The sequence below is a fragment of the Acanthochromis polyacanthus genome, chromosome 12 (assembly GCF_021347895.1).
Source record: "Acanthochromis polyacanthus isolate Apoly-LR-REF ecotype Palm Island chromosome 12, KAUST_Apoly_ChrSc, whole genome shotgun sequence".
Lineage (NCBI taxonomy): Eukaryota > Metazoa > Chordata > Actinopteri > Pomacentridae > Acanthochromis > Acanthochromis polyacanthus.
Window position 1 is genome coordinate 9,454,729 of NC_067124.1, and position 27,154 is coordinate 9,481,882.

The following is a 27,154-nucleotide window of genomic DNA, read 5'->3' on the forward strand; positions in this document are numbered from 1 at the left end:
CAGTCTCTATACACGAAAACGTAATACTCTCAATCACACACTCATACTCATACATCAATAACACAAAAAAAAGGAGGGAAAATCAAATAGATGACAATAAATTAAAATTACATGAAAATAAAAGAACCAAAACAAATAAAGGTAGAAACTAATTCACCTCCGTGTCAGGAATGAGAACAATACTATCAATCAGCAATAGAAATGGTTGCCATGTTTTTTTGAATTTGTCAACAGAACCTTTCAACAAAAATCAAAGTTTTTCCAACTTCAAATTAAACAGCACGTCCCTCACCCAATGATCGTGGAGTGGGGGGTGGGGAAGCTTCCACTTCAGTAAGATAAGTCGACGAGCCAACAACGTTGTAAAGGCTAAAGCCTGTCTGAGGGGACCAGATATGCTTAAATCAGGGGGAATGCCAAAAATCGCAGAGAGAGCATTAGGATCAATGGTCTGACCATAAGCTTGGCTAAGTGTATGAAAAATGTCCTTCCAGAAGGCCTTCAGTTTAGGGCAAGCCCAAAACATATGAACGTGGTTGGCAGGTGATTGTCCGCATCTATTGCAAGCATCATTGACAGCTAGGTAGATTTTAGACAATTTGGCATTAGTATAATGTATTTTATAAAAAAAAAAACCTTTACATTGGATCAAAGCATGGCGGGCACAAATTGAGGATGTATTAATCAGCTTCACAGCTAATTCCCACTTTTGTTCGGACAAAGATGTCTGGAGTTCTTCTTCCCATCTCACTTTGATTGAAGTAATAGACTTTAAATTGGCTTTGTCAAACATATTATAAAGGATTGAAATACATTTTCTTTGTTTGGGGTCCGTTTCCAAAAGAGTGTCTAGGTATGTTTCAGGAGGTCGGTTAGGGAAATGAGGAAATATTTTCTTGACAAAATCTCTACCCTGAAGATATCGGAAGAAATGTGAATTAGGTCGATCAAATTTGGATGAGAGGTCAGTAGGGATGTAACGATTCACTCAAGCCCCGATTCGATTCGATTTTCGATTTCAACTTCCCGATTTCGATTTTTTTCGATTTTATTTTTACTTTTTTAGAACCCTATTTACAAAATTAATATGACACTTTTTTAATACCAAAAGGTTTTTCTTTTATTTCAACATCTGCATTTAGTTCCAGTCTCCACTCTCCAGCTATTTCTCAGAAAGAAAACTTACAGGACATAACGGTGTAATAATCAATGCCAATGTTTTTTCTCTGCAATATTGACATTGTATTAGACTGCAACTTCTTTTTAGTACCAGAACTAAACATGAAAATAAACGGATGTAGATGTACTAAAGATTTGTGAACACAAGTCCATCTTTCTTTTCTTTTGAAACACTTTTTAACATTTGAACGCCTGCATTCATGCATGCAACTTGCTATTACACAATGCAGCTGGAGAAACAGAAGTTGAGATCATCAAAAATAGACTAGTGCTTCTTCTTAGGCATATTTTTTTTTAAGAAACACCAATATGTCAACATTCTCGGGCAAAAGTTGAGATCTTTGCATAGTAACAATGTCCCCTGCTGTTGAGAAGACTCGTTCACTTGCTACTGAAGTTGCTGGTGTGGTGAGGTATGACTTTGCAAGTGGAGAAAGTTTTGGGTAGTTCCTACCATGCTCATTCCACCAGTCCAGAGGGCAGCTCTTGAGAGGTGTGGGTTCTTCACTTCTGTACCTGTTGATTTCTGTTTCCACCATTTGAATGTGGTCTGGAGCAGCATGAACAGTTGAATCAAAAGTCCCTTCTAGAAGATCTTCTAAGGCTGTCTTCTTGGCGGGAGGGGGTTGTGGCTGCACAGTGTCTGCCTCCACTGTAGGTTCTGAAGCACTGGGTTCTGCTCCTCCATCACTGCTGGTGTCCTCTTGTAGGCTGGACTATAAATCAGTAAAACACAAAAATAGCTTCTGTTTTTCTTTCTTCTTTTTTTTAATGATAATGCTGTTAAAACATTATCTTTTATATTTTACAGAAGTAAAGTATATTTATAAAGTTATATGTTATATATTATAATCTTATAAATAATATTTTTTATATTTAAAACATTAAAGCTTGAAATTAATACCTGATTGAGTAGCTGCACAGCTTTATTCTTGATCCTGTGGAAGACATCCTGGCGCTGGTTTTCCTCTAGATTGGGTAGGGTGCGAAATCTGGGGTCAACTGCAGTACACTCCAGCAAATAGCTGTATTCCCTTGTATACCTGTCTGACAGATTGCTCAGTATAGCTGCCTTCATTGCCGTCACTGTGACAGAGTCTTCTTCATTACTTTCCATGCTTTGCTCAATCATGTATTTTAGAGGGACAATGAGTGACACTGTGGGATTGTGCTCATCACTGAGCACAGTGGTGGCTGTTTTTAAAGGTTTCAAAAGTTTCACAATGTCCTCGGCATCTCTGATGTCTGAGTTGTCCAGCGTGTCGATTTCACGTGCATTTCGTCTTATGTCCGCGCTGAGAAGAGCTGCTGCAACCGCGACCTGTTGCTCCAGATAGCGTTCAACCATGTCCAGACTGCTGTTCCAGCGGGTCGTAACATCCATAATAAGCTTGTGCTGGTTGCCTTGGTCAAGCGCCTTTTGTTTTGAAGTTAACACAGCGGTTGCAGAAGGGCTGCGGTGAAAAAAAGCCACAATGCGCCTGATGCGACCTAAGAGACGAGAGACCCGGGGGACAGCCAGACCAGCCTGCGTCGCCAGGTTCAGGGTGTGAGCAAAGCATTTAATATGGGGCCCGAGTCCAGCCTCTCTCACGGCAACGTCCATGTTTCTTGCGTTATCAGTAACAACGGCGATGCTATGTTTTGGTCGATCTAGTTTCCACTCTGCTACAGCCTCTCTCAGTACTTGGGCAATGTTTGTCCCGGTGTGGGTTTCAAAAAGGGGACGCGTTTGAAGCACAAAACTGGCCATTTTCCACTCTGGGGTGATCACATGAGCAGTAATAGTGAGGTAACTTTGCGTTGCTCTAGATGTCCATCCGTCTGTTGTAATCGCCACACTATCCGCATTTTCAAGCACTGTAACATCAGCTTTGACTTGCCTGTACAGTTCGGGCATCACCTTCTGACTGAAGTGGGGACGGGACGGCAGCGTGTATTTCGGCTCTAAAGTTTTTATCATGTCCTGGAAGCCTTCGTTTTCCACGGTTGAAAATGGGCTCATGTTTTTAGCCATATACACAGCGATGGACCGCGTGATCGCTTTGGCCCTTGCACTGGAGTCGGCTAGCGGACGTGCAAATACATTCCCCAGTGTAGTTTGTCCCTTTGCTAAGCGTCGCTCCTGTGGGGGAGTCGGCGGCAAACTCAGCTCACCGTGGTGTCGGCTAAGATGCTGTGACATGTTAGTCGTGCAATTTGTGTACGACAGCAGTCTCTTACAATGCTTACATGCAGTCTTTGTCCTGTCAGTAGTTTTCTCTCCATTTTCTTTTGTAAATACTGGGAAACCAAAATGCTGCCACACTGCAGACTTTAAATTCACTGGAGGGCTTTCTATCTCGAAGTCGTCTTCTACCGCTGCCATCTTTGCGTCTTGTTTGTTTGGTGCCGCCGCCGTGGTTATACGTAATGCGTAGTGACGTTCAGCGCATGCGTAAACAAAGTTTCGATGCTTTTATTTTTTACATCGATGCGCATTTTACGCAGTTTACATCGATTTTAAATCGATTTTCGATGAATCGTTACATCCCTAGAGGTCAGCAAATGATGAAAAAACATCAAGATATAAGTCCTTAATCTTTCGAAGTCCTTTACTATACCAAATTCTAAAGGCTATATCTGTCACTAAGGGTGCAAAATTGCAGTTTTTCTGTAAAGGTGTTTCTAAAGATGGTCCAAGTAGTCCATAATGTTTTCTTAACTGCCTCCATATGCAGATTGTTTCCTTCGCTATAAGATTATCACTCACCAGAGTAGTAGAGAGAGGAAGTGGGGAACTAATTATTGATGATAAGAAATATTGGCTTGATGATTTTTCTATTTGAACCCAGGCAGGCAGGGTATTGTCATTTTCGCACGCCCAATATAAAAGTTTGCACATTGGTAGCCCAGTAATATTGTCTGAAGTTGGGTAAAGCAAGGCCCCTATCACATTTTGCAGACTGCAAAATAGACTTGCTGAGTCTAGCTGCACTTCCATTCCATAAGAAATGTGAAATAATTTTATCGAGTTTATCAAAAAATGATTTCTTAAGGAGAATAGGTACATGTTGAAAGAGGTATAAAAATTTAGGGAGAATAGCCATCTTGATCCAATTGACCCTACCAACTAAAGACAAAGGTAACAAGGACCAACGCTCAAAATCCTTTCTAACACATTCTAATAAAGACAAAGTTTTGTTTCACCATATCCGGTAGAAAAGAGGAAATAAAAACTCCAAGGTATCGGAATCCACAGTCCGACCACTTAAAAGGTGTAAGTGAATGTGGGAGCTTTATGGCCAAAGAGTTAAGTGGAAACATTTCACTTTTTTGGTAGTTGAGCTTATATCCAGAATATGTGCCATACTTGTTCAATATATCCAAAATCGCAGAAAGCGATCTCACTGGATCAGAGATATACAAGAGCAAATTATCCGCATAAAGGGACACTTTATGGGTTACCCCCAGCCTTGTGATGCCTTTAAATCTCTCTTCCGAGCGCAACCATATAGTAAGAGGCTCTATAGCAATGGCGAATAACAGGGGCGAGAGAGGGCATCCTTGCCTAGTGCCCCTCCCAAGCGGAAAAGGTGCAGATAATGTATTATTCGTGCGAACTGAACTGATGGGGAAGAGTGCAAAAGCTGAACCCATTGGACAAATTCATCAGCCAAACCAAATCCAGCCATTACCTCATGAAGAAAGCTCCACTCGACGCGGTCGAAAGCTTTCTCCGCGTCAAGGGATACGACTACTTCCGGAACTGAACCGCTCTTTGTGTGGATTATATTCAAAAGACGTCTAGAGTTATGGTAGGAATGGCGTCCTATCATGAAGCCAGTCTGATCCATAGAGCTTATTTGAGGAAGCACTCGCTGCAATCGAAGTGCCAGGACCTTCGAAATAATTTTAAAATCTACATTCAGGAGTGATATGGGTCAATAACTACGACATGCTAGGGGATCTTTATCTTTTTTCATAATTAATGAGATGGTGGCTTCAGACAAAATCTTAGGGAGTCGGTGGCTCAAAAGATCCTCATTATACATTTCTTTCAGTACTGGAGCAACAATATCAGGATTAGCCTTATAATCTGCTGAAAAGCCGTCTGGGCCCGGTGACTTGCCAGCACTCAGAGACTTAATGGCTTCTTGTACCTCAATTATTGTAATAGGTCCACCCAATTGCTTTGCTGAATTGCCATCAATCTGTGGGAGTTGTATACCATGAAGAATCTCAGATGCAATTGGTGGCGACATAGAAGAATAAAAGTCTGAGTAAAATTCTACAAAAGCTGTATTTATTTCCTCGGGATTAGATACTATCTCCCCAGTCGCAGATTTCACACTGGGAATAAGTTTTGAAGTTGCATCGGTGTGGGCTTGGTGAGCAAGAAGTTTACCAGCTTTATCACCAGACTCGAAGAATTGTTGCTTCGTCTTGACTAATTGAATCATAGCAGCTTCAGCAGAAGTCAGATTAAGTCTTGACTAATTGAATCATAGCAGCTTCAGCAGTAGTCAGATTAAGACTAGACTGAAGTTTCACTCGTTCCGTGTAAAGATTTGGGTCAGGATTTGAGGCATATTTGTTATCCAAGTCCTTTGTTATTTAATAAATTAGTAGTATAGGATGACTCTTCTTTTTTAAAAAAAATTGAGATAAAACTTACCAGCTGACCTCTCATATAGGCTTTTGAAGACTCCCACAGTGTGCTCCAAGATATCTCAGGAGAGATGTTGATTTCAAAAAAGAATGTTAATTGGGTTCTCAGAAATATATTCATCTTTAGTTAGAAGATTAGAGTTAAATCTCCAAAGTTTAGTTGGGCGAGATTAGGCTTTCAATACTAAATTTAAAGAAACTGGGGCATGATCAGATATGGCTATGGTATGATAATCACAAGTTTTTATTTTTGAAAGCAACCTAGTGTCAACAAGAAAGAAATCTATGCGTGTATATGTACGGTGAGGGTGAGAAAAAAGGAGAATGCCTTGCCATTTGGATTCCCATGTCGCCATGGGTCTACGATGTCCAATTGATTAGTGAAAAACTCCAAGGTTTTAGCAGATTTACTCAGAGAAAAAGGTCTCGATGAAGATCGATCCATTATAACATCCTGAATAAAGTTAAAATCACCTTCGATAATGAGTTGATAGTTTTCTAAATTTGGCAAGGAGGAAAATAATTTAGTCACAAAGGTATCATCATCCCAATTTGACCCATATACACTAGGGATGTGCGGACTAGTCGTTTAATTGTTTAACCGCCGACTCATTTATTAAACGTTTAGTATTTTACTAGTCGGTTAAATGCCAGTGTGCCCACCCACCCCCCCACCCCCCCACCCCCGACCGGGCGCCGCCATGCAGCTTTACGCTCAAGCGGCCGCCAGTAGCATATGCTTGTCTCTTTTTTTAAACCCCCGTTATCCCCTTCATCATTAGCGGTGTTTTGACCACTCCAGCTACACCCGCCGCGTCCCTTCCTGCGACCCCGAAGCAAAGCATCGGCTCCAGTATGTGCTGCTCGTGGACTGTCATGGCCCACTGACCCGCTGCCGTTACACACAGACGCAGCGGCACTTTCTGTCTCAGTGGACGACTGAACATCTTCATCAGAGGGTGAATATTCCTCTTCAGAATATGAGTCAGCCATTACTTGACAAAGTACTTTGTCAGCGTTGAGCAGACCTCTCGGTACGGTGAGTTTTCTCACTCTAAAATGTGCCGTCTTGCGCTCTGATACGCTCCGACGGCGAGTCTCGTCTCCTTGGTTTTCAAACTCTGTAAACTCCAAAACTTTGAATGAAAACATGCCCACAACTGATGCTCAGATTGAAGTTCCAGATATCCGCCATCTCCTGGTGTACAGTACATGAGGCACACGAGGCATTATATTTGAAGCTATGGCTTGTTATGTTTAGCAATGTTGTTTGTCGCAATATTGTGACTTTGGCGCTTAAAGGGTTAAATGGCAAGTTTTCCGAACGGACTAGTCGCCAATAAAATTAGCGACTAGTCGGTTCGGAAATTAGTCGAAATTCCAATCCCTAATATACACTAGCTAAAGTCACAAGGGAACCCTGTAAATTGCCAGAGACTAATATAAAACGCCCCTCTGTATCAGCAAAAAATTGATGTTGTTCAAACAAAACATTACTACGAATAAGTATGGCTGTCCCTCTGGCCTTAGCATTAAATTTAGAATGATAAATATTCCCAATCCAATGTCTCTTTAGTCGCATTACTTCCTTGTTACGGAGATGTGTTTCTTGTAGAAAGTACACATCCCCTTTGAGCAGTTGCAAATGGGCCACAACTTTATTGGTCTTGATCGCATTCCCCACTCCCCTAACATTCCAAGAAACAAATCTAAGACTGCTGTCTATGTTAAACGTACCTTGAAAATCTCAAAAAATATGGTGGTATGACAAGTTAACACTGGGTGAAGGCGAGCTGCACTAGAATCAATTCGTCGAACTGAAGCTAGTTGTGCTGAGGGCCGGTGACTAAAGTGGGAGGGAAAGAGAAAACACAAAAACAAAAGACAAACAAAAAAAACGAAATACAGCCAAACATTAAAAACACACACGCACCCATATACACTCAAAAAATACCTGAACTGGAATCCCAAAAGAACAAAACAAATCTGTAGTGTCCATTGCACAGCAGGGACTAACTTCTTCCCTGCAATGGCTGCTCAATAATACTTCCATTGGGTTTTCCTGCAGCCATAAGAATATATACATTAAAAAACCACTCAAAAATAAAGTAAGTGTGCTGACTTTAACTCAAACTGTACTTATTTTTGTCAGAATGATGCATTTGAATATTGTGAAAATAATAATAATAATAATAATAATAATAAAACATGTTAAACATAAAGGGAGATCATTGAAACTTCAATAGGAACATACCACACAAAAGTCAGGTCAGTTGTTTAAAATCTATGGTCTTAGTCCTCCGAAGAGCTTGAACTCAGACGGCGATGAGTAGTGTTGTAATTCCTCGCGTCATCGGGAGATGCTAACCGCCTCCGGGTTCCATCATTGGTTATGACAAACAGCGAAGCTGGATAACGGAGCTGGGGCTTCAAGCCTAGGTTGTAGAGTTCCTTCATAACGTCGCGATATGCGGAGCGTTGTGCCAACACTTCAGGGCAGTAATCCTCAACGATGTGAATGGTGGTGTCCTTGTATTTAAGTTTGCCTTGTAGCTCCCGGGCCTTGCGCACAACAAGCTTGCGTGTCTGATAGTGATGAAAGCATACAACGACTGCTCGGGGCTTAGCATTTTGTCCTGGTTTAGCGGTTAGCACACGATGAGCCCGGTCCAGTACAGGGGCCATGTTTAAAATGACTGTCCCAAATACGTCCACAAGCATCTGTGAAAAGAAGGTTGTAGGTCTTGGCCACTTAATATTCTCGGGGACTCCCAAAATGCGAACGTTGGTGCGGCGGCTCCTGCCCTCCAAATCGACTAGCCTAGCTTTCAGCTTGCCGTTATCTTCCATTACAGCTGTTAACTTAGCAGCCATATCTTGCATCTCATTGCTTGAGGCTGCAGCCGCAGTCTCCAATGAAGTAATCCGCTAGTGGTGGTCGTTACGAGTTGATTGAATGAAGTCCAGCTTGGTTTCAAAGAATAGATGCATTAAACTCCACTGAAAGCGAGGTTTTGTGCTCTTCTGGCGTAGCCTTTAGCATAGCCATGATAGCTTCATTAGCAGCGCCGACATCTCCCTTTTTTTTTTCTTGGTTTCTGGTAGATTTGGAAGTTATTTTGATAAGTAAGCAATGCCAGTGCACTTACTATGAATATGAATCCCCTATTCAAAGTTGGTTGTGAGTATTTTCATAAAGTAGAAGCGATAAAAGCAGGAGCACTGAGAGGAGCAACTACTCAGTCACACCACCTTCAGCCATTTCCCCCCCAAATATCGCTATAAGACTTTACAACACCAGCATCACTGGCTGATGTTAGCATAAAACTGGATTCTATCACATCATCTTTTACCACATAATCTGCACAGTTCTTGCACCATTTGAATTTTTCTTGTACTTTAAGTCACTCCATAAGCCACTCTTTCAATCCTACACTCTTGAACTACTGTGAATATTATTATGCTTATAACTATATTTTTTGTTTATTCTTGTTTATTGTGCTGCTGTAACATGGGAAATTTCCCCAGACATGGGGAGTAACAAAGGATTATCTTATCTTATAAATGTAGCATCATAAATAATTTTTGGCAGTAATAACGAGTTCACACAGGCTACATGGTGCAAGTGACGTGTCTCACTTGAACTGTTCAGTCACAGTACCTTTGAAGTCAGACTTGCTTTGGCAGTAGTAGTGACATCCCAATACTGTGGGCTTTACCACATTAACTCAATAATAACAAAGAGGTTATTAGGGGCCGAGCCAGCGAAGCTGGCCAGCTCTGCTGGCCAGCGGAGCTGGCGAGACCCTATTGTATTTGCTCGGTTTCTTATTATTATTAGGGACCGAGCCAGCGAAGCAGGCCAGCGGAGCTGGCCAGCTCAGCTGGCGAGACCCTATTGTATTTGCTCGGTTTCTTCTTCTTATTCTTATTCTTATTATTATCATTATTATTAGGGTCCGAGCACCGAGGTGCCGAGGACAGGCGGTGCAAGGGCACCGGCGGTGCAAGAGCACCGGCTGTCCAAGGCACCAATGGTGCCGAAGGACCCTATTGGAACCTTAGGGTTTTTAGGGTCCGAGCACCAACGGTGCCGAAGGACCCTATTGGAACCTTAGGGTTTTTTATTATTATTATTATTATTATTATTATTATTATTCTGCCAAAACAACTGCATTTTTCAGGGCCTGAACATGCTCGAAAAGTCATGAAAATTTGCACACACATCAGAACTGGCGAAAAATTTCATATTTTTTAGGGCATGTGGAGGTGTGTGGCAAAATGGCTCCATAGCGCCCCCTACAAAATTTTAAAAAGTGGTATTAGGCCAACTCGGAGGGAATTTGGCCGAGAGCTAAAAAATTTGGGAGGCATATGCAGCACATCAGGAAACACAAAAAAGTCAATCACAGCCATGCTCTACACCCAACAGGAAGTGCGCCATCATGCGTTAACTGTACAAAATCTATGATGAACTCCTCCTAGGGGAAAAGTCTGAGCGATCTGAAATTTTGCCAGTACATTCAGCAGACCTTCCTGAGAAAAAGTTATTAAAATCTTCCTCCATAGTTAAAGGGTGTGGTCGTGGCGGCCTGTCGAAATTTGATCCTTCGCCATGAAACAGGAAATGCTGTCTAACTCTCCTGAACATGCTCCGATCTGAATGAAACTTTACATGTATGATCACAGACCTGCCTCGATGACATCCATACAGCAAGATTCATTCACAGTCACAGCGCCACCTTGTGGTATCAAGAATTTGACATTTTTTACACTTTCATGTACTATTCTTAGCCTGTTGCTCAGATTCACCTCAGATGTTGTGACATAAGCCTGAACACATTGATGATGAAGCACAGAAAAAATGGTGACGTGTGATGAAAAGGCGTGTCTGTGGCGGGACGGCAAAGTTTGATGTTTCGCCATGAAAATTGAAGTGTTCATATCTCAGCTGCAAAGGATCCTATCTGCCCCAAACTTCATGTGCTGGACACCAGAACCAGTTTGAGGACATCCACACTGAAAAATTTAAAAAAAAGTCATAGCGCCACCTCTTGGTAACAAGCAGTTTAGAAATTACATTTGCACACATCATTGCTCCAAACTTTGTCATATCATTCTGAAAATTGGTCAGCTGATTCTTCACCCCCAGACAATACCACAGTGTGAAGATTTTGATATTTGATGAAATGCTGTTGCCGTGGCAACGCGTTGTTTTTGTGACAAAGTACTTTTTGACAGGCTTAGAATGTTCAACAGCTCACCAAAATTTACACACACATCACAGTCGTCTCAAGGAATAACACTGTATGCATCTCTGCAGGGCATGTGCTATAGCGCCCCCTACAGTATGTTTAATAAACAGCCCCCGCAGCATGTTTCACCTCCATCCACAAAATTTGGGAGGCCTATAGAGCACACCAGGACACACAAAAAAGCCTCTTGGAGCCATCCCCTAAACTCAACAGGAAGTCCGCCATTTTGAATTAAGTGGATAAAATTTCTGTATTTTTTTCATTTTTGAGAGCGAACTCCTCCTCGGGGTTAAGGTCGAGAGAGCTGAAATTTTGCCAGGATATACAACACGATGTTATGATCAAAAGTTATTAAAAGATTCTTGCAGAGTCAAAGGGTGTGGACATGGCGACCTCCAGAATTTTGATGGTTCGCCATGAAACATCAAGTGCTACCTAACTATCCTCCGCATGCTCCAATCTACCTCAGACCTCACATGATTAAACACAGTCCTGTCCTGATCACATTTATTGGCCAAAATACATTCACAGCATCTACCATAGCGCCCCCTAAAAGAATTTAAAAAATAGCCTTCACAGAGACTTTCACCTATGACTATGAAATTTGGCATGCATATGTAGCACATCAGTGCAAGCAAAAAAGTCTCTTGGAGTCATTCTCTAAACACAACAGAAAGTCAGCCATTTTGAATTAAATCTCAGATTTTTGGTGTTTTTGGTCATTTTCAACAATTCATTTGTCACTGGCAATAACTCCAAAACACCTGAATTTGGGAAAATATATAAGAAACGCCTTCAGGTTGCATATTTGCGAAAATTGTTCACAAAACTCAAAGGGCGTGGCCATGGCGGGCAGCTGAACTTTAATGTTACGCCATGAAGCAGGACGTCTTGTGTAAATCCCCTGTACATGCTGCAATCCGCCTCAAACTTTACATGTTTGATCAGAGTCCAGTCCTGATGAGTTTCATAGACCAACATTCAGTCACAGAGATAGCGCCACCTGGTGGATGGACACAAAGTGCTGCATAAATAGCCTGTACATGCTCCGATCTGCCTGAAATTTGACCTGTGTGCTCAGAATCCAGCCTTTGTGACATTTGTGGGCCTACATATACTCTCAGTCGTAGCATTGCCTGGTGGAAAGGCTTGGGGTCGCCGACCAGCAAGGATGCGAGGACCCGTTCAACGCTGCTCGCAGCTTTAATTTATTATTATTATTCCGCCAAAACAACTGCATTTTTCAGGGCCTAAACATGCTCGAAAAGTCATGAAAATTTGTACACACATCAGGACTGGTGAAAAATTTCATATTTTAAAGGAATTGTGGAGGTGTGTGGCAAAATGGCTCCATAGCGCCCCCTACACTTTCCAACGGCCATCATGTTTCACCTACAGCTACCAAATTTGGTACACATATGCAGCACATCAGGCTGAACAAAAAAGTCAGTGACAGCCATATTCCAAACCCAACAGGAAGTGAGCTATTTTGCGTTGAATGTCAGATTTTGCCCATTTTTCATTTTTTTCTCGAGCGAACTCCTCCCAGGGGGAAACTCCAATTCGCCTCAAATTCGACCAGTATATACAGGAGGCCTTAATGATCCAAAGTTATTAAAATCTTTTTCCAAAGTCAAAGGGCTTGTCCGTGGCGGCCTTTGAAATTTTGATCCTTCGCCATGAAATTTCAAGTGCGGTGTAAATGCCCTGAACATGCTCCAATCTGCCTGAAACTTTATATGTATGATCAGATTCCTGCCCTGATCACATCCATATGATGAAATACGTTCACAGTCACAGCGCCACCTGCTGGCAACAGAAAATGTCATTTTTTACACTTTGATGTATTATTCTTTGCCTCTTGCACAGATTCACCTCAAATGTGGTGAAATAAACCTTAACATGTTGATGATGATTCACAGTGAAAATGGTGATGTGTCATCAAAAGGTGTGTCTGTGGAGGCGCGGCGAATTTTGATGTCTTGCCATGACGACTAAAATGTTCATATCTCAGCAAATCCTCATCCTATCTTCCCCAAACTTCATGTGCTGGACACCAGGCCCACTCTGAGGACATCCACACTCAAAAATTTAGGAACAGTCGTAGCGCCACCTATTGATAACAAGCAGTTTAGAAATTACATTTGCGTGCGTGATTGCTCCAAAGTTTGTCATATCATTCTGAAAATTGGTCAGCTGATTCTTCACCCCCTGACAATACCACAGTGTGAAGATTTTGATATTTGATGAAATGCTGTTGCCGTGGCAACGCGTTGTTTTTGTGACAAACAAAGTACTTTTTGACAGGCTTAGAATGCTCAACAGCTCACCAAAATTTACACACACATCACAGTCGTCTCAAGGAATAACACTGTATGCATCTCTGCAGGGCATGTGCTATAGCGCCCCCTGCAGTATGTTTAATAAACAGCCCCGGCAGCACGTTTCACCTACATCCACAAAATTTGGGAGGCCTATAGAGCACACCAGGACACACAAAAAAGCCTCTTGGAGCCATCCCCTAAACTCAACAGGAAGTCCGCCATTTTGAAATACGTGGATAAATTTTCTCTATTTTTTTAATTTTTGAGAGCGAACTCCTCCTGGGGCTTAACGCCTACAGACCTCAAATTTTACCAGGAAATACAACACAATCTCCTAATCAAAAGTTATTAAAGGATTCTTCCAGAGTCAAAGGGTGTGGACATGGCGACCTCCACAATTTTGATGGTTTGCCATGAAACATCAAGTGCTACCTAACTATCCTCTGCATGCTCCAATCTACCTCACACCTCACATGATTAAACACAATCCTGTCCTGATCACATTTATTGGCCGAAATATATTCACAGCATGTACCATAGCGCCCCCTAAAGCATTTAAAAAATAGCCTCCATCGAGACTTTCACCTATGACTATGAAATTTGACATGCATTTGTAGAACGTCAGTACAAACAAAAAAGTCTCTTGGAATCATTCTCTAAAACCAACAGGAAGTCCGCCATATTGAATTAAATATCAGATTTTTGGTGTTTTTGGTCATTTTCAAAAATTCATTTGTCACAGGCAATAGCTCCAAAACACCTGAATTTGGGACAATATATAAAACACGCCTTTCGGTTGGATATTTGTGAAAATTGTTCACAAAACTCAAAGGGCGTGGCCATGGCGGCTAAAGGAACTTTAATGTTATGCCATGAAGCAGGACGTCTTGTGTAAATCCAATGTACATGCTGCAATCTGCCTCAAACTTTACATGTTTGATCAGAGTCCAGTCCTGATGAGTTTCATCGACAAATATACAGTCACACAGATAGCGCCACCTGGTGGATGGACACAAAGTGCTGAATTAATAGCCTGTACATGCTCCAATCTGCCTGAAATTTGACCCGTGTGCTCAGAATAAAGCCTTTGTGACATTCATGGGCCTAAATACGCTCTCAGTCGCAGCATTGCCTGGTGGACATGCTTGGGGTGGCCGACCAGCAAGGACGCGAGGACCCGTTCAACGCTGCTTGCAGCTTTAATTATTAGGGTCCGAGCACCGAGGGTGTGAAGGACAGGCGGTGCAAGGGCACCGACTGTCCAAGGCACCAGCGGTGCCAAGGACCCTATTGAAACCCGAGGGTTTATTATTATTATTATTATTTTTATTTTTTTTATTTTTTATTTTTTCTCCCGTAAAGTAAATTGGCTTTTTGGCGGCCTTATCATACTCCAAAACGCGTGAAATTTGGCATGCACTTCAGGACTGGCGAAAAATTTGATATTTTATGGGAGTTGCGCATGTGCGTGGCAAAATGGCTCTATAGCGCCACCTGCAAACTTGAAAAAGTAGTCATTAGGCCAACTGCCACAATGTTTCATGTACAGCTACAATATTTGGTGGGCATATGCAGAACATCAGGACACACCAAAAAGTCAATTACAGCCACGCCCTAAACCCAACAGGAAGTCGGCCATCTTCAATTTGCTGTAAATTTTTCAAACTTAATCGCTCCTCGGGAAATGAATTGCCTTTTTGGCGGCCTTATCATATTCCAAAACGCGTGAAATTTGGCATGCACATCAGGACTGGCGAAAAATTTGATATTTTATGGGAGTTGCGCATGTGTGTGGCAAAATGGCTCTATAGCGCCACCTGCAAAATTGAAAAGTGGTCATGAGACCAACTTCCACAATGTTTCATTTACAGCTACAATATTTGGTGGGCATATGCACCACATCAGGACACACCAAAAAGTCAATCACAGCCACACCCTAAACCCAACAGGAAGTCGGCCATCTTGAATTTGCTGTACATTTGTCAAAATTAATAGCTCCTAGTGGATAAGTCTGAGAGAACTGAAATTTGGCCAGTACATGCACCAGACCTTTCTGATGAAACGTTATCAAAAACTCAACCAGAAGCCAAAAGGTGTGGCCATGGCGGAGCCTCAAAAAACTGATCCTTCGCCATGAAACAGGAATTGGTGTCTAATTCTTCTCAACATGCTCCAATCTGCCTGAAACTTTACATGTATGATGACAGTCCTGTCCTGATGTCATCCACATCAGGATATTCATTGACAGTCATAGCGCCACCTTGTGGTTTCAGGAAATAGACATCTTTTACACTTTCATGCCCTATTGTTACCCGGTTGATCATATTCACTTCAAATGCAGTGACAACAGCCTGAACACATTGATGATGCATCCCAGTGAAAATGGTGACTTGTCATCAAAGGGCGTGTCTGTGGCGGCCAAACCAATTTCGATGTTTCGCCATGAAAAATTAACGATTCATATCTCAGCTGAACAAGATCCTATCTGCCTCAGACTTCACATGCTGGATACCAGGTCCAGTCTGAACACATCCACACTCATAAATTTTGAAAAAGTCATAGCGCCACCTGTTGGTAATAGTAAGTTTAAGGCCTTATATTTTCAGGTACAATGGCCCCAAACTTGGTGATATCATGCTGTAAATTGGTCAGTCGAGTCTTCACCTCTTGACAATCCCACACTGTGAACGGTGTGACATTTCATGCAACGCTGTTGCCGTAGCAACCAAATATCGCCATGAAAAACAAAGCCCTTTCTGACAGGTTAGGAATACTCCAATGCTCACAAAAATTACCACACACATCACCATGGACCCAAGGAACAACACTGTATGCATCTCGGCACTGCACATGCTATAGCACCCCCTACAGTATTTTTAACAACCAGCCCCCCCAGCACGTTTCACCTACATCCATGAAATTTGGGAGGCTTATAGAGCACATCAGGACGCACAGAAAAGCCTCTTGGAGCCATGCCCTAAATCCAACAGGAAGTTGGCCATCTTGGATTGATTGTGAGATTTTTGATGATTTTTCTCTTTTTTGAGAGTGAATACCTCCTCGGGGATAATTCCAGGAGACCTGAAATTTTGTCAGTCCACACAGCAGGACTTGGTGATGAAAAGTTATCAAAAGTTCAACCAGAAGCCAAATGGTGTGGCCATGGCGACCATCACAGTTTTGATGCTTCGCCATGAAACAACAGCTGCTTTATAACTATCCTCTGAATGCACCAATCTGCCTCAAACTTTACATGTGTAATCACACTGCAATCCTGATCAATTTCGTAGGCCAACATACCCTTTCAGTCATGGCGCCACCTGTTGGATGGACAGGAAATGCTTTATAAGTAGTCTGTACATTTTCCAATCAGCCTTAAACTTTACATGACTGATCAGAGTCCAACCCTGATCACATCCACTGCTTGAAATACATTCTCAGTCGCAGCGCCACCTGGTGGATAGACAGGAAATGCTCTATAACTGCTCTGAACATGCTACAGTCTGGCTGAAATTTTACATGTATGATTGGACTCTGGTCCAGATGCGATTCAGAGGCCGACATACACTCTCAGTCACAGCGCCACCTGGTGGACGTGCGTGGATTCACCGACCAGCGTGGATGCGAGGACCCGTCCATCGCTGCTTGCAGCTTTAATTATTATTGTTTGTCTCTCAGAACAATTGCATTTTTGAGGGCCTAAACATGCTCAAAAAGTCATGAAAATTTGTACACACATCAGGACTGATGAAAAATTTCATATTTTAAAGGGATTGTGGAGGTGTGTGGCAAAATGGCTCCATAGCGCCCCCTACACTTTCCCACGCCCATCATGTTTCACCGACAGCGACCAAATTTGGTACACATATGCAGCACATCAGACTGAACAAAAAAGTCAGTGACAGCCATATTCCAAACCCAACAGGAAGTGAGCTGTTTTACGTTGAATGTCAGATTTTGCCCATTTTTCATTTTTTTCCAGAGCGAACTCCTCCCAGGGGGAAACTCCAATTCGCCTCAAATTCAACCAGTACATACAGGAGGCCTTAATGAGCAAAAGTTATGAAAATCTTTTTCAAAAGTCAAAGGGCGTGTCCGTGGCGGTCTGTGGAATTTTGATCCTTCGCCATGAAATTTCAAGTGCTGTGTAAATGCCCTGAACATGCTCCAATCTGCCTGAAACTTTATATGTATGATCAGATTCCTGCCCTGATCACATCCATATGATGAAATCCATTCACAGTCAGAGCGCCACCTGCTGGCAACAGAAAATGTCATTTTTTACACTTTGATGTATTATTCTTTGTCTCTTGCTCAGATTCACCACAAATGTGGTGACATAAACCATGTTGATGATGATTCACAGTGAAAATGGTGACATGTTATCAAAAAGTGTGTCTGTGGAGGCGCGGCGAATTTTGATGTCTCGCCATGACGACTAAAATGTTTATATCTCAGCAAATCCTCATCCTATCTGCCCCAGACTTCATGTGCTGGACACCAGGCCCACTCTGAGGACATCCACACTCAAAATTTTAGGAAAAGTTGTAGCGCCACCTATTGATAACAAGAAGTTTAGAAATTACATTTGCACACACCATTGCTCCAAACTTTTTCATATCCTTCTGAAAATTGGTCAGCTGATTCATCACACCCTGACAATGCCAAAGTGTGAAGATTTTAGCATTTGATAAAATGCTGTTGCCGTGGCAACGTGTTGTTTTTGTGACAAACAAAGTAGTTTTTGACAGGCTTAGAATGCTCAATAGCTCACCAAAATTTACACACACATCACTGTCGTCTCAAGGAATAAGAATGTATGCATCTCTGCAGGGCATGTGCTATTGCGCCCCCTACAGTATGTTTAATAAACAGCCCCGGCAGCACGATTCACCGACATCCACAAAATTTGGGAGACATATAGAGCACATCAGAACGCACAAAAAAGCCTCTTGGAGCCATCCCCTAAACCCAACAGGAAGTCCGCCATTTTGAATTAAGTGGACAAATTTTCTCTAGTTTTTTGATATTTTTGAGAGCGAACTCCTCCTTGGGGTTAATTCCTCCAGACCTCAAATTTTGCCAAGATATACAACACAATCTCCTGATCAAAAGTTATTAAAAGATTCTTCCAGAGTCAAAGGGTGTGGCCATGGCGACCTCCAGAATTTTGATGGTTCGCCATGAAACATCAAGTGCTATCTAACTATCCTCTGCATGCTCCAATCTATCTCAGACCTCACATGATTGAACACAGTCCTGTCCTGATCACATTTATAGGCCAAAATACATCCACAGCATGTGTCATAGCGCCCCCAACAGAATTTTAAAAAATAGCCTCCATCGAGACTTTCACCTATAACTATGAAATTTGGCATGCATATGTAGCACGTCAGTGCAAACAAAAAAGTCTCTTGGTCTCCTTCTCTAAACCCAACAGGAAGTCGGCCATTTTGAATTAAATGTCCAATTTTTGGTGTTTTTGCTGATTTTCAACAATTGATTTCTCACAGGCAATAACTCCAAAACACCTCAAGTTGGAACAATATTTAAAACATGCCTTCAGGTTGAGTATTTGTGAAAATTGTTCACATAACTCAAAGGGCATGGCCATGGCGGCCAACTGAACTTTAATGTTACGCCATGAAGCAGGACGTCTTGTGTAAATCCCCTGTACATGCTGTAATCTACCTCAAACTTTACATGTTTGATCAGAGTCCAGTCCTGATGAGTTTCATAGACCACTATACAGTCACAGACATAGTGCCACCTGGTGGATGGACACAAAGTGTTGCAAAAATAATCTGTACATGCTCAAATCTGCCTGAAATTTGACCTGTGTGCTCAGAATCCAGTCCTCGGTACATCCATGAGCCTAAATACACTTTGTCGCAGCATTGCCTGGTGGACATGCTTGGGGTCGCCGACCAGCAAGGATGCGAGGACCCGTTCAATGCTGCTCGCAGCTTTAATTAGGGACCGAGCCAGCGGAGCTGGCCAGCGGAGCTGGCGAGACCCTATTGTATTTGCTTCGTTTCTTATTATTAGGGACCGAGCCAGCGAAGCAGGCGAGTCCCTATTGAGTTTGCTTCGTTTCTTCTTCTTCTTCTTCTTCTTATTCTTCCCCGCACGTTTCCCTTAATTTGACCCCCTAAACGTGCATAACTTTTTATTAAATTTGGCACGCACGTCGGGTCACGTGAAAAATTCGATATTCTGAAAAAACAATCGACAAAAACTCTATAGCGCCACCTAGGGACACGACAAACGGCAACAAACCATAAGGGCAATACAAAAGGCCGCAGCTCATCGCACCGGAATGTCGTACAGACATGCAACCACCACTCACGCGTTCGTCCGCTCGAGCTCTACGAAAACCTGTCCAACCGATTTGAACTATCTTCAATCTCGGGGGCGCCAGAACCCCAAATATGAAAACCCTTTAAAGATTATCTCCTCCGAAACTGTACAATATTCGGCTTCATATTTGCACAGATTATAGTGAATATCCAGCCAAACAAAAGTTATCAAAAGAAAAAGGCTAACTTGTCTTTTTTTTTTTATAAGCTGTCAAAGTTTGTCTTCACCTGAAACCATGTTTCGCTTCAATTTTGCCCCCTAAACGTGCATGTATTTTGCTGAAACTTGGTACGCAGGTTCAGTCTGCTGAAAATTTCAATATTTCAGAAACAAATTCTGGAAAAACTCTATGGTGCCACCGAGGGACACAAAAAACCTGCATGAATCACAAATAACCTCAGCTCTAAGCACAGGAATGTTGTAGAGACATGCAACCACCACTCACGCGTCCATCTGCTCGAGCTCTATGAAAACCTGTCCAACTAATTTCATCTATCTTCAATCTGGGGGGCGCCATTACCTGAAATATGAAAACCCTTTAAAGATTATCTCCTTCGAGACCGTACAATATTTGGGCTTCATATTTGCACAGATTATAGTGAATATCCAGCCAAACAAAAGTTATCAAAAGAAAAAGGCTAACTTGTCTAGTTTTTCTTTTATAAGCTGTCAAAGTTTGTCTTCACTTCAAACATTGTTTTGCTTCAATTTCGCCCCCTAAACGTGCATGTATTTTGCTGAAATTTGGTACGCAGGTTCAGTCTGCTGAAAATTTCAATATTTTGCAAACAAATTCTGGAAAAACTCTATGGCGCCACCTAGGGACACAAATACTGCAAAAATCACAAATGGCCTCAGCTCTTCGCACAGGAATGTCGTACAGACATGCAACCACCACTCACGCGTTCGTCTGCTCGAGCTCTACGAAAGCCTGTCGACGCATTTCATCTATCTTAAATCTAGGGGGCACTATAACCTGAAATATGCAAACCCTTTAAAAATTATCTCCTCTGAAACCATGCAATATTCCGGCAGAGGAACTCCTCTGGCTTTCATCTTCGGTCACGGATGGCACTTGTTTGCCGACCGCACGGGGGGCAGGGCGAGGTCCCGCCCAATGCTGCTTGCAGCTTTAATTAGGGACCGAGCCAGCGAAGCAAGCCAGCGGAGCTGGCGAGACCCTATTGTATTTGCTCGGTTTCTTATTATTAGGGACCGAGCCAGCGGAGCAGGCCAGCAGAGCTGGCCAGCGGAGCAGGCGAGACCCTATTGTATTTGCTCGGTTTCTTATTAGGGACCGAGCCAGCGAAGCAGGCCAGCGGAGCTGGCGAGACCCTATTGTATTTGCTCGGTTTCTTCTTCTTATTATCATTTTTATTATTCTTCCCCGCACGTTTCCCTTAATTTGACCCCCTAAACGTGCATAACTTTTTATGAAATTTGGCACGCACGTCGGGTCATGCGAAAATTTCAATATTCTGAAAACAAATTCTGAAAAAACTCTATAGCGCCACCGAGGGACACAAAAATTTCAAAAATCACAAATAACCTCAGCTCTCTGCACAGGAATGCCGTAGAGACACGCAACCACCACTCACGCGTTCGTCGGCTCGAGCTCTACGAAAACCTGTCTGCCCGATTTGAGCCATCTTCAATCTAGGGGGCGCTATAACCCAAAATATGAAAACCTTTCAAAAATTATCTCCTCCAACCCCGTTCAGTATTCCGGCTTCATATGTGGACAGATTATAGTGAATATCCAGCCAAACAAAAGTTATCAAAAGAAACACAGTAACTTGTCTAGTTTTTTTTTTTTATAAGCTGTCAACGTTTGTCTTCAACTGAAACCATGTTTCGCTTCAATTTCGCCCCCTAAACGTTCATGTATTTTGCTGAAATTTGGTATGCAGGTCCGGTCTGCTGAAAATTTCAATATTCTGAAAACAAATTCTGGAAAAACTGTATACCGCCACCTAGAGACACGAAAATTGCAAAAATCACAAATAATCTCAGCTCTTCGCACAGGAATGTCGTAGCGACATGCAACCACCACTCACGCGTTCATCTGCTCGAACTCTACAAAAACTTGTCGACGGATTTGAACTCTCTTCAATCTAGGGGGCGCTATAACCTGAAATATGCAAACCTTTTAAACATTATCTCCTCCGAAACCATACAATATTCCGACAGAGGAACTCCTCTGGTTTTCATCTTTGGCCACGGACGGCACTTGCTTGCTGACCGCGTGGGGGGTGGGGTGAGGTCCCGCCCAATGCTGCTTGCAGCTTTAATTATTATTATTATTATTATTCTTCCCCGCACGTTTCACTTAATTTGACCCCCTAAACGTGCATAACTTTTTATGAAATTTGGCACGCACGTCGGGTCAAGCGAAAAATTCGATATTCTGAAAACAAAACCTGCAAAAACTCTATAGCGCCACCTAGGGACACGACAAACGCCAACAAATCACAAGGCCAACACAAAAATCCACAGATCGTCGCACAGGAATGTCGTACAGACATGCAACCACCACTTACGCGTTTGTCCGCTCGAGCTCTACGAAAACCTGTCCAACCGATTTGAACTATCTTCAATCTCGGGGGCGCCAGAACCCCAAATATGAAAACCCTTTAAAGATTATCTCCTCCGAAACTGTACAATATTCGGCTTCATATTTGCACAGATTATAGTGAATATCCAGCCAAACAAAAGTTATCAAAAGAAAAAGGCTAACTTGTCTAGATTTTCTTTTATAAGCTTTCAAAGTTTGTCTTCACCTGAAACCATGTTTCGATTCAATCTTGCCCCCTAAACATGCATGTATTTTGCTGAAATTTGGTACGCATGTCCGGTCTGCTGAAAATTTCAATATTCTGAAAACAAATTCTGGATAAACTCTGTAGCGCCACCTAGGGACACCAAAACTGAAACGATAACAAATGGCGTCAGCTCTTTGCACAGCAATGTCAGAGAGACAGGTAACCACCACTCACGCATTCATCTACTCGAGCTATACGGAAACCTGTTGACGACTTTGAGTTATTTTCAATCTAGGGGGCGCTATAAGCTGAAATATGCAAACCATTTAAACATTATCTCCTCTGAAACCGTACAATATTGAGGAAGAGGAACTCCTCTGGGTTTCATCTTCGGTCACGGACGGCACTTGCTTGCTGACGGCACGGGGGGGGGGGCGAGGTCCCGCCCAATGCTGCTTGCCGCTTTAATTATTATTATTATCATTAGGGACCGAGCCAGCGAAGCAGGCCAGCGGAGCTGGCCAGCGGAGCTGGCGAGACCCTATTGTATTTGCTCGGTTTATTATTATTATTATTATTATTATTATTTTACAAGTCCACCATGTTTTGCTTAATTTGACCCCCTAAACGTGCATAACTTTTTGAGAAATTTGGCACGTTCGTCGGATCACGCGACAAATTCGATATTCTGAAAAAAAATCTGCAAAAAGTCTATAGCGCCACCTGGGGACACGACAAACGGCAACAAACCACAAGGGCAACACAAAAGGCTACAACTCTTCGCACAGTAATGTCCTAGAGACATGCAACCACCACTCACATGTTTGTCCGCTCGAGCTCTACGAAAACCTGTCTGGCCGATTTGAGCTATCTTCAATCTAGGGGGCGCTATAACCCCAAATATGAAAACCCTTAAAACATTATCTCCTCCGAAACTGTACAATATTTGGCTTCATATTTGCACAGATTATTGTGAATATCCAGCCAAACAAAAGTTATCAAAAGAAAAATGCTAACTTGTCTAGATTTTCTTTTATAAGCTTTCAAAGTTTGTCTTCACCTGAAACCATGTTTCGATTCAATCTTGCCCCCTAAACATGCATGTATTTTGCTGAAATTTGGTACGCATGTCCGGTCTGCTGAAAATTTCAATATTCTGAAAACAAATTCTGGATAAACTCTGTAGCGCCACCTAGGGACACAAAAACTGAAACGATAACAAATGGCGTCAGCTCTTTGCACAGGAATGTCAGAGAGACAGGTAACCACCACTCACGCATTCATCTACTCGAGCTATACGGAAACCTGTTGACGACTTTGAGTTATTTTCAATCTAGGGGGCGCTATAAGCTGAAATATGCAAACCATTTAAACATTATCTCCTCTGAAACCGTACAATATTGAGGAAGAGGAACTCCTCTGGGTTTCATCTTCGGTCACGGACGGCACTTGCTTGCTGACGGCACGGGGGGGGGGGGGGGGGCGAGGTCCCGCCCAATGCTGCTTGCCGCTTTAATTATTATTATTATCATTAGGGACTGAGCCAGCGAAGCAGGCCAGCGGAGCTGGCGAGACCCTATTGTATTTGCTCGGTTTATTATTATTATTATTATTATTATTATTATTTTACAAGTCCACCATGTTTTGCTTAATTTGACCCCCTAAACGTGCATAACTTTTTGAGAAATTTGGCACGTTCGTCGGATCACGCGACAAATTCGATATTCTGAAAAAAAATCTGCAAAAAGTCTATAGCGCCACCTGGGGACACGACAAACGGCAACAAACCACAAGGGCAACACAAAAGGCTGCAACTCTTCGCACAGTAATGTCCTAGAGACATGCAACCACCACTCACATGTTTGTCCGCTCGAGCTCTACGAAAACCTGTCTGGCCGATTTGAGCTATCTTCAATCTAGGGGGCGCTATAACCCCAAATATGAAAACCCTTAAAACATTATCTCCTCCGAAACTGTACAATATTCGGCTTCATATTTGCACAGATTATAGTGAATATCCAGCCAAACAAAAGTTATCAAAAGAAAAATGCTAACTTGTCTAGATTTTCTTTTATAAGCTTTCAAAGTTTGTCTTCACCTGAAACCATGTTTCGATTCAATCTTGCCCCCTAAACATGCATGTATTTTGCTGAAATTTGGTACGCATGTCCGGTCTGCTGAAAATTTCAATATTCTGAAAACAAATTCTGGATAAACTCTGTAGCGCCACCTAGGGACACAAAAACTGAAACGATAACAAATGGCGTCAGCTCTTTGCACAGGAATGTCAGAGAGACAGGTAACCACCACTCACGCATTCATCTACTCGAGCTATACGGAAACCTGTTGACGACTTTGAGTTATTTTCAATCTAGGGGGCGCTATAAGCTGAAATATGCAAACCATTTAAACATTATCTCCTCTGAAACCGTACAATATTGAGGAAGAGGAACTCCTCTGGGTTTCATCTTCGGTCACGGACGGCACTTGCTTGCTGACGGCACGGGGGGGGGGGCGAGGTCCCGCCCAATGCTGCTTGCCGCTTTAATTATTATTATTATCATTAGGGACTGAGCCAGCGAAGCAGGCCAGCGGAGCTGGCCAGCGGAGCTGGCGAGACCCTATTGTATTTGCTCGGTTTATTATTATTATTATTATTATTATTATTATTATTATTATTATTATTTTACAAGTCCACCATGTTTTGCTTAATTTGACCCCCTAAACGTGCATAACTTTTTGAGAAATTTGGCACGTTCGTCGGATCACGCGACAAATTCGATATTCTGAAAAAAAATCTGCAAAAAGTCTATAGCGCCACCTGGGGACATGACAAACGGCAACAAACCACAAGGGCAACACAAAAGGCTACAACTCTTCGCACAGTAATGTCCGAGAGACATGCAACCACCACTCACATGTTTGTCCGCTCGAGCTCTACGAAAACCTGTCTGGCCGATTTGAGCTATCTTCAATCTAGGGGGCGCTATAACCCCAAATATGAAAACCCTTAAAACATTATCTCCTCCGAAACCGTACAATATTTCGGCTTCATATTTGCACAGATTATAGTGAATATCCAGCCAAACAAAAGTTATCAAAAGAAAAAGGCTAACTTGTCTAGTTTTTTTTTTATAAGCTGTCAAAGTTTGTCTTCACCTGAAACCATGTTTCGCTTCAATTTCGCCCCCTAAACGTGCATGTATTTTGCTGAAATTTGGGACACAGGTCCGGTCTGCTGAAAATTTCAATATTCTGAAAACAAATTCTGGAAAACCTCTATAGCACCACCTAGAGACACAAACAAACCTGCATAAATCACAAATAACCTCAGCTCTTCGCACAGGAATGTTGTAGAGACATGCAACCACCACTCACGCGTTCGTCTGCTCAAGCTCTACGAACACCTGTCAACAGATTTGAGCTATCTTCAATCTAGGGGGCGCTATACTCCAAAATATGAAAACCCTTTAAAGATTATCTCCTCCGAAACCGTACAATATTCGGGCTTCATATTTGCACAGATTATAGTGAATATCCAGCCAAACAAAAGTTATCAAAAGAAAAAGGCTAACTTGTCTAGTTTTTCTTTTATCAGCTGTCAAAGTTTGTCTTCACCTGAAACCATGTTCCGCTTAATTTGACCCCCTAAACATGCATGTATTTTGCTGAAATTTGGTACGCAGGTCCGGTGTGCTGAACATTTCAATATCCTTAAAACAAATCTCGAAAAACTTTATAGCGCCACCTAGGGACACAAAAACTGCAAAAATCACAAATGGCCTCAGCTCTTCGCACAAGAATGACATACAGACATGCAACCAACACTCACGCGTTCATCTGCTCGAGCTCTATGAAAACTTGTCAATGGATTTGAGCTATCTTCAACCTCGGGGGCGCTATACACCAACATATGCAAAACCTTTAAACAATATCTCGTCCGAAACCGTACAATATTCCGGCAGAGGAACTCCTCTGGCTTTCATCTTTGGTCACGGACAGCACTTGCTTGCCGACCGCGCGGGGGGGCAGGGCGAGGTCCCGCCCAATGCTGCTTGCAGCTTTAATTATTATTATTATTATTCTTCCCCGCACGTTTCCCTTAATTTGACCCCCTAAACGTTCATAACTTTACATGAAATTTTGCACGCACGTTCGCTCGCTCGAGCTCTACGAAAACCTGTCCGAACGATTCCACCTATCGTCAATCTAGGGGGCGCTATAACCCAAAATATGAAAACCTTTCAAAGATTATCTCTTCCGACACCGTTCAGTATTCCGGCTTCATATTTGGACAGATTATAGTGAATATCCAGCCAAACAAAAGTTATCAAAAGAAAATGGCTAACTTGTCTAGTTTTTCTTTTATAAGCTGTCAAAGTTTGTCTTCACCTGAAACCATGTTCCGCTTAATTTCACCCCCTAAACGTGCATGTATTTTGCTGAAATTTGGTTCGCAGGTCCGGTCTGCTCAAAATTTCAATATTCTGAAAACAAATTCTGGAAAAACTCTATGGCGCCACCTCGGGACACAAAAAAATGTATAAATCACAAAAAACCTCAGCTCTGCGCACAGGAATGTCGGAAAGACATGCAACCACCACTCACGCGTTCGTCTGCTCGT

General features: G+C 42.4%; 2 protein-coding genes across 2 annotated transcripts in view; one reads left to right on the forward strand and one right to left on the reverse strand.

Annotated features, from left to right (window-relative positions):
• ascc3 (activating signal cointegrator 1 complex subunit 3) overlaps window positions 1–27,154 on the forward strand; it is a 424,683-nt gene that overhangs the window by 56,271 nt on the left and 341,258 nt on the right.
• On the reverse strand, window positions 663–3,710 carry LOC110971511 (E3 SUMO-protein ligase ZBED1-like). The gene is made up of 2 exons (XM_022221869.2): window positions 2,084–3,710; window positions 663–1,895 (listed from the first exon to the last, which is right to left on the reverse strand). Exons 1-2 carry the CDS (start codon window positions 3,545–3,547, stop codon window positions 1,458–1,460), a joined length of 1,902 nt encoding a protein of 633 aa, XP_022077561.2. The 5' UTR covers window positions 3,548–3,710; the 3' UTR covers window positions 663–1,457.